This window comes from Cebidichthys violaceus, unplaced genomic scaffold, assembly GCF_023349555.1.
Source record: "Cebidichthys violaceus isolate CVI_PGR_0920_01 unplaced genomic scaffold, fCebVio1.0.p SCAF_15, whole genome shotgun sequence".
Lineage (NCBI taxonomy): Eukaryota > Metazoa > Chordata > Actinopteri > Perciformes > Stichaeidae > Cebidichthys > Cebidichthys violaceus.
The window spans coordinates 478,940-487,158 of NW_027176318.1; the positions used below are offsets into that span (position 1 = coordinate 478,940).

Consider the following 8,219-nt stretch of genomic DNA (forward strand, 5'->3'; position numbering starts at 1 on the left):
CAGTTATGTGGGTGTTTTTGCACGTAAGACGTTGAGAATGAATTAACTGTGTTTTCACTGCTTTTCTATAGTTTGTCTGTTGTGACGTCAAGCCCATCATTGCCATGGGGATAGCTATAGGAATGCTTGTTACCCAATTCACATTGGCTTTTTTTTGTCCTCTCAACCTATGCTGTCCATTCACTCATGAGTGCATAGCTCTCATGCTATCCCTCTTTTACCATGCGCACTGTAAAACATGGGCACACATTTATAAAAAGGTCTCTTTTAGATTGTGAAAATACTGATGACAGTGGTTGGACTGGCTGGATTCCCTTTCCCCTAACAAACCTTCATTATTTACCCTGCAAACAAAACGACTTTGCCTCTGCAAAATCCACCACCTCTTTTTTTACAGTTATGTTTAGGTTGGTGTCTAACATAGACCTGTGTTTATTAATCATTGTTTATTACAGAAAAGCTTAAAACAAAAAGACACATTATGATGAAAACAAGTTTATTTGTTTTATTAAATCTTTGGATTGCGGCTTTGCTATGTCAGGAATGCGTACATGAGGGACAAAGCAGTATCATGTTCAGATTTTTCTGGACATTGTGTCACATTGTATGTTGTTAAAGCTAGATCTCCAGGGGCGACGGGGCAGCCAGGTGGTATCCTGGACTGTTTGCAGGGAAGGATCCGGAACCAGGCTGTTTGCTCTGCAAGGCCTGTTGTCTTTCCATGGAAAACATTCCCACCGTGGGGGCAAGAGGAGCATGCTGAGGGAGCTGCAGTCTACCACAAGCAGGGCGGATACAGAGCATCCTGCATCCTGGATGCTCGCTGCTGCTAAACCTCAGCCATGGAGACGCAACATGGGATTAGAGCAGCCCTGAAGGCCCCCCGTGACCCACACCGCCTCCCCGTCCCCCCTGTGTGTGTGCTACATTAACACTGAGATTAGCTTGAAATGTGTATGATGTAATGCATTATGCAAAGAACGCTAAATAATTAAACATTAACAAAAAGATTTTTAGTTATGACTATGACCGACTTAAGAGTTTTCCCTTCTTTTAAATGTTCTTGTTTATTTTAATGTTTTTCTATTTCATGGATTTTCTATTCACATTGACTAAATCTGACCGAATATACTTTAAGTGATTGCTATTAATCCGAAATGATGATATTTGAGCTAAAATACTTTTTGTGAACCCCCCCTTAGACTCCTGCATATGTGCCATTGTAAGAGAATGGCTTGTCTGTCACACAGTGACCTATGACCTCGGGCGTCCATCTCTGGACCTTGGGCTTGCCGTCCCGTCCCGGCCGGACGATGACGGTGCTTCTGGATGACACCGAAGGGTCTTCGTCAAAGAAGTTGAATGGCCGGAGGAAGAAGCCCACCGCATTGCCGGGCGTTGCCGTGTTGGGGATGTCTTCTGTGTGAGGCACATGCAGGAAGCCCACCGTCACCCAGGCTACCAGGTCCTGCACACAGCAGAGCAAACATTACATGACATTTTTATTTTTAGAATAGGACACAGCACAGGTGGTTTTTATCCACTTAAAAGTGCAAACAGAAGAAAATGTCAGCATTGGTGAGTCACCATGATGAACGGATTATTTCAGGATGAGTAAACTCAAACCAATGACGTAACTTCTCAGAAAACACCCTCCACCCCCGAAATGTAAACCGCATTTCTAAGAGTCCGTTTGAAGCATCACAAAGGACGCTGTCCATTAGTGAATTGTGACTTCTTGTACCAGTAAAAAAGAGAATAACGTTACTAACCCCCCAGATCTCAAAAAACAACTACCGTTACCGTAGTGATCATACTCAGCTTTTCTGCAGATTTACAAGTTCTCTTGTTGCCAGTGTTCATTGTGTTTGGAATTTTTTGATTTCTTTGGAACAATTTGAAATGGAGTGTGTTGGATTTCTCAGTAGAACACCTTTTATGGTAAAGGTATAGTTCAATATTTTGGCAATATTTTTTGTGAGAAAAAAAATATTGATTTTAATCTAATCCAAAAAGTACTGACTTTCATGTGCATTGTGGTCTCCACTTCTGTACCTGGTTGACTATGTCTTCTTTGTTGATGTAGTCCTCAAAAGACACCACTGGTTCCCAGGGGTCATTCTGGGTGAAAATGCTGCTGCTGGTGGCTTCACTATCTCTATGACGAGTCACAGCCAGAGGATACCTGCGGAGGGACAGTTCCCCATCAATCAGTCCATCAGTTTTATATAATAAGGCTGACAGCTGACAGACAAAGCATTCATACAGAGTAACAACACCTCAGCCAGTCTGTCAATTATATTCAATCCTCAAATTCATCCTCAAATGCACAGAAGCTAAATTCTACTGTAGATTCCAATGTGGTCAAACATACCGAACATGACTGAACTTGAGGGAAATGTGTTTAAGAGGATGACATCATAATATAATATTGTACCCTACATCATATATGTTTTTTCTAGCAACATCAGATTAAATATTTGATTACCTTGCCCAACTGATGCCTTTTTCCTCTCTACAGCCTCTTGGAAGGACACTGTCGGCATGTGAGTTAAACTGAATACGGTATCCCTTCTGGTCTCCCCATTTGTTTTTCTCATTGGGGTTGTAAAAGTGCACATAGCGGGGGAACTTCTTGCCAAAAGAGAAAGTGGCAGATCGCTCGGTCTTGTGCTCTGTCCGGTGGAGTTTGGACTGGACGACGAAATTCTTCGGGCTCCAGGGATTTGTGAAGTTAACATACTTCAGATCCAACGTCTCAAAGCTGTTCTTTCGACCTGAGTCACAGTGAAGGCAAAGATTTAGCGGGAGAAGGTAGATGTCAAGGTATAAGCAGTCTGTTAGGAGACTATACAGCACATTTGCTTTTGCATCAGAGGTCTTCCTTCATAAATTAAATGATTGACTTATGTATGGCATACAGCCCTGATCACAGATAGCACAATCACTCATTTCAAGAGAAAAGCCACACAGACTTGATAGGCTAGGCCATGACTGTCTCCTTTATCACAGGGTAATGTCCAGAAAACTATTTTATCTAGACTGGCACCAATAAAAGACGAAGTTTCAGTCTGCTCTTTCTTTCACCTCATTTCACAGCCTTCAGGGTTTATGTATGTATTACCGTTGGTGTAAAGGCAGTAAAGACCACACACAGTGGGAGGTACACTTAGTTGTAACTCGTTCATCCATGCATCTCATGTCCAGAGTTTGTGTGATGGGTTTTCCCAATCCCGTTGCCAAACAACAACATCAATATTAGCAGATTCTACAAAATGGCGGATTACGTTTAAAAAAATGATGTATGATCAGTGTCAACATTTATAAAGTTCTCACTTTCCACAATATCTGCACATGGCAACTATGATATGGAAAAGGATTGTGGTTATTGCACATAAATCATGGTTACGGTATGTTAGGGTTGGGTAAATAAAACAATTGGAGAGAGAATGTGGTTATGGTTCATATTTAAAGTAAATGTTAATTGGGCAGTACAGGATGTGAACTCCGGCCTCCTACGTAAGTCTGACACATTATATACATAGAAGGCATGCTGGACATAAATTGATCAGAATCATCCAATATGGCCGCAATTCATAGGATTTCTGGGCTGGGATTTTCACTGATCAATAAAGAATTACTGCTTTAAAACAGATGTTGAAAACTAGATAATTGTACCATAATACTCACCAGCAATATCCAGGTCCACTTTATAGTGGATGAGGTGTGTGTGCAGGTTTCCCAGCACATAGTTGTACACCTTGGTACCATAGTGAAGTCCGTTAGGTGTAAAAAAAGTGGCATGGATGTATCCGGTAGCGCTGACCTTTACCTCCACCACCCCATTCAAGTAGAAGACGAAGTCCCAGATGTAATCATAGTTGTAAACCGTCGAGGTTGTCCGCAGCACCAGCACAGTGTTTTCCAGCCCCCCGTAGAAGTTGTATCCTCCTTTGAAGTTGGAGTTGAAATGCCTTCTCAAAGGCATAGCAGTGGTCATCTCAAAAATGCAGAGAGCATTTTTGTGGAGCACGGGTTTGTCCGTGTCAAAGTAGTGGTAAAGGTCAACAAAGGTGGAAATTTCTGGACAGTCGATTCCAGGCGCCAGCTCAAAGGATGAGCTTCCCATTGCCCAGCCAGCGTCGATGTACTTTGTTTGCATGGCAGCGGGAGTATCACCAGAATAGAAGGCAATAGCTTCTTGGAGGCTGATCTCATAGGCGATCCTCTCTCCATTAAAACGGAGGTCAAAGACTTGAAGCCCAGCTGATGAGCGGACTCGGTAGGCGAAAGACCATCCAGCATATTCGACAAAGTTGCGGTCAACATGATAGCGATGCCCCTGAGGCTCAACGAGCTTTGGCCCATGGATATTAGTGGGTGTTCTGCTTTCACCCCGCGGGATGTAAGTGGAGTAGAGGTCCTCATCATCATGATCGGGCAGTCTGACCTTCTCCACACCTCCTGATTCATACTTTTCTACCAGATCCTCAACACTGTCAAAGTACATGCTGTTGTACCAGACCTTCTCGACAGTCCACTTTTCTGGATCCAGGTCCCGGTGATTGATCATTACCTCAAATCCAACTGGGTGGATGAAAAAACCCTCCACAAACTTCTGCAACATGATCCAGGTTGTCCTCTCACCTGGACCCAGTCCACGGGGGGCTATGTCTGAGAATGTCAGGCAGCGGTCAGAGCAGTTAGTGAAAGAAAACCCTCCCGTGGTCTCAAATAGAAGCTTGTGAGCTTTGGTTGTGATCTTCTCGAGGATGTTATTTAAATGGTCATACTCTACAATGGTCATAGGCCTTGACTCAAAGCGGATAGGCCTACCCCCCTTGAACGTCTTGACTTCATGGGAGTTTGGGGATGGCAGAGGACTGACAATGTACTCAGTGATGTTGGGATTGGTCTGGTTCCCCAGCTGGATGATCACACGGGCTTGACGTGGGGGTTTGGACTGTCCCCGGTCCAGAACTCTCAGGGCTTCATGCTTCTTCGGCAGATGGAGTTCCATCAGAAGGATGCTGTTCTTCATCAAGGTCTTGCTACGAGCATCGGTGAGCTCCAGCTCCGGGATACCATGCAGGTAGGCCCGGACAGCTTTCATCTCGCGTACTGTGAGGTCGGCAAACATGGGGGCACCATGATGAGCCCAGTCTCTCGATCTGGAACCACTACAACTTGCCAAGCAGACCAGCAGCAGTAGACAGAGAAGTCTCATGGCTGTAATATAATGAGAAAAGATTATCCAGCATTTATTAAATGGATATTTTTAATGAAGACATGCATCATTGTTCATCCTTGAAAAGGCATAAAATCTTGTAATCAATCTTTTAGAATTAGGTAGATTCAGAAAGAAGAACTCTGTTTCTAATTAGTCAAATTTCATTCTGACTCTTTTCTACCCAAACTATTTTACAGCCTAAATAATTTAACGCTAGCTAGAGTCATCTCTCTCCCGCAGAATTCCAAGGAAACACTTGGCTCATCTTTCTTCTCTTCCCAGCTGGATAAACAATTCTTGCTCTATTTGCTTTTATGATATCAGTCTCTCGTCTTCTTCTCCATAGGGACACAAACAGTATGTTTCAGCCTCTGCTATAAGACACAAAGAGCAGAGAGGACAGTGTTGACCATTGCCCTTCTCTCCGCTCTCTGTTCATCTTCCTGCTGTTCCAGTTTGTGCTGCACACTTACGAAATAAACTGCATTCAGTTTAGAAATTCCCATCAAGTTCTAAATGCAATTTGTCACATTCTGCAGAACCGATTTGATTTTATAACATGCATACAAAAGCATTTTTGTATTTGTAGTGCAGTGCCCTTTGTAAACATGCATGGACATGAACGGGCCGAATGCTTGGCCTGTGGTTTAGCTGCAAACAACTTCACACTCTACACTGCACTTTCTTGGGTTCTCAGCAATACACCTGCCATGACACAATAGAGTCACAAACCCAAGTCACGGCTTCTCAAAGTCAGAAACAGTAGAATAGACTCCGGTTAAGGAAACCCCAGGGGCAGACTTTACCATTCGATGGGCAACCTGGGCCTGGGGCTAAAACTAAAAGGGCCCCAAACAGCTACAGATTTATAATCATGTTTAGATATGAACAAATATTGTTTATGTTACTATACTAACTTATTCTACCCTGAAATAACTTACAAAAGGCCCACAAAGCACTTTAAAATATGCAACTGAACTGTATACTAGTAACTAGTATACAGTGCTAGGAGGAGGAGAAAAACATTGACTACGTTTACAGGCACACTAATATTCCACATTTATTTCGAATGTGACAATATTCCAAAATTGATATGGCTCATGTAAACATCTTATTTTGTATGTTCTGAATAAAACCTTATTCTGAATGGATATTGTATTTTTTGGAATAAAGGCAAAAACTGAAATATTTAATGCATATAATATAGTCACTGCAGTACTACATTTACCTGACAGAGAAATATTATTGCATCACATTAAAATTGAAAGCTCCACTGTGACCAGATTTAAGTAAATTTAAGTACATTGTGCTGATAGTATCTCCTTCACTTTGATATAAAATTGAATGCAGAAGTTTTACTGCATAATAGTTTTACTTCTTTTTATAAAAAGCCTTATGCTGCCAAGACCAACATTCCCAGTTAGATAACAATGCAATGTGGAAATACAGCCCAATGAAAGCTTTCTTTAAATCTTGCAGTTATTCTTTAATAACTGCATTGTACTCCTAAGAATGGATAAAGACAATCGTTACTCCGAGTAACCGGAAAATAAAACATTTTTAGGCATGCAATAATAACTGTAACAGTAGAGTAGAGTAGAGTACAACCATATTGTATGACTCCACATTGTATGACTAATGAATAATCTATTGTAACTCAACAGATTACAAATGCTCACAAGTTATTTTTTGCAAGTCCATGTGGTCTTCGAAAGGTTGGATTCCCTGCTGTATATTTAGATGGTATGATACATGATGTGCTAACTTTAGAGTCGTCCCACGCTTCTTTGAGAAACACTTGCACTTCTAAACCAGGAAAAAAATAAAAAGACCACCAAGGTACTGTACCTGTACTTGTCCCCCTAGCTGCTTCAAGCAATTTGTAAAACAAGGTTGATCAGTCCAGTAAGGCTAGTTCAACAATCAAAGAAAACTTCCTTAGGGAAACAGGAGTCAATGGACTGCGGTTTATATTTAACCCCCTACTTTACAGTGATGGAAGCTGATTGGTCGGTGGGTTGTAAACATGATGAAATAACAGGAACATAAGGCCAGGCAGGGCTATTTGTATAGCACCTTTTAACAATGAGGCAATTCAAAGTGCTTTACACAAGACATGAAAGCCATGAATAAAAGTAAAGATAAAGAAGAAAAGTAAAGATAAAGAAAAGATGTATAAGTATGATTTTAAGAAAGCAATATCAAGCAGAAGATAACATGAAATGGAAGTAGATTAAAACAGAAAATAAATTGCATGACTCATTGATTTCACTTCCAATTTTGTAATACTTCCTCTTAAAACCCAGTCCTCACACTCAAAAAGGCCTGCGTTTGCATTTGGATTTTTAAAACTGAATTTGCTGAAATGCTGATGTCAGCATTCGCTCAAAGCACCACTGTACCTCTTTCAAAGCTGGAGCCTCTAAATCTTGTTTATTGTGGTCTGAATGTATGATCAATAGTAACCTGCTCCTCTAATCTGCCTCTCTGTCTCCATCCACACTCCTCTCAGTGCTGCCAGATGGGAAATGTTAAACTATCATACCAAAGGCTCAAAATGATTGCATTTCATAACTATTAGAACCAGTGGGTGTGATTTGACAAAATGTGTCTATAAATTACCTTTGGACACGCCTACAAATCTATACCCACATAGCAAGCTACCGTAGCTATGATGTGTGGGGTATGTGTCCATAAGTTCATCAGTCTGCCGGTTTGTGTAATGGCCTACTATTACCAGAAGAAATGTTGACCCCCTGGAGCCAGCTCGCAGCCTCAGATCCTCAGGTGGGGCCTTTCTGGTTGTTCCAACGTCGAGACCGAAAACTAAAGGTGACCGTTCTACGTAAAAGATGACCATTACAATCCTCCCCTTGATCATTACATTAGATCACTACAATAGTATATATTACCTGCTAGAAGTGAGAACATAAGTCAATAATATTTCATAACGATTTTAGTTAAGGTCATCATTATCCCCTAGCATAGG

The 8,219-nt window shown here is 41.5% G+C and overlaps 1 protein-coding gene across 1 annotated transcript; it reads right to left on the minus strand.

Annotated features, from left to right (window-relative positions):
- Nucleotides 1-479: 479 nt before the first annotated feature.
- On the minus strand, nucleotides 480-7,186 carry aoc1 (amine oxidase copper containing 1). Its single transcript, XM_068709571.1, has 5 exons — nucleotides 7,079-7,186; nucleotides 3,691-5,229; nucleotides 2,489-2,777; nucleotides 2,056-2,185; nucleotides 480-1,468 (listed from the first exon to the last, which is right to left on the minus strand). The coding sequence occupies exons 2-5, from the start codon at nucleotides 5,225-5,227 to the stop codon at nucleotides 1,199-1,201; spliced, it is 2,226 nt and encodes a 741-aa protein (XP_068565672.1). The 5' UTR covers nucleotides 5,228-5,229; nucleotides 7,079-7,186; the 3' UTR covers nucleotides 480-1,198.
- Between the last annotated feature and the right edge of the window lie 1,033 nt (nucleotides 7,187-8,219).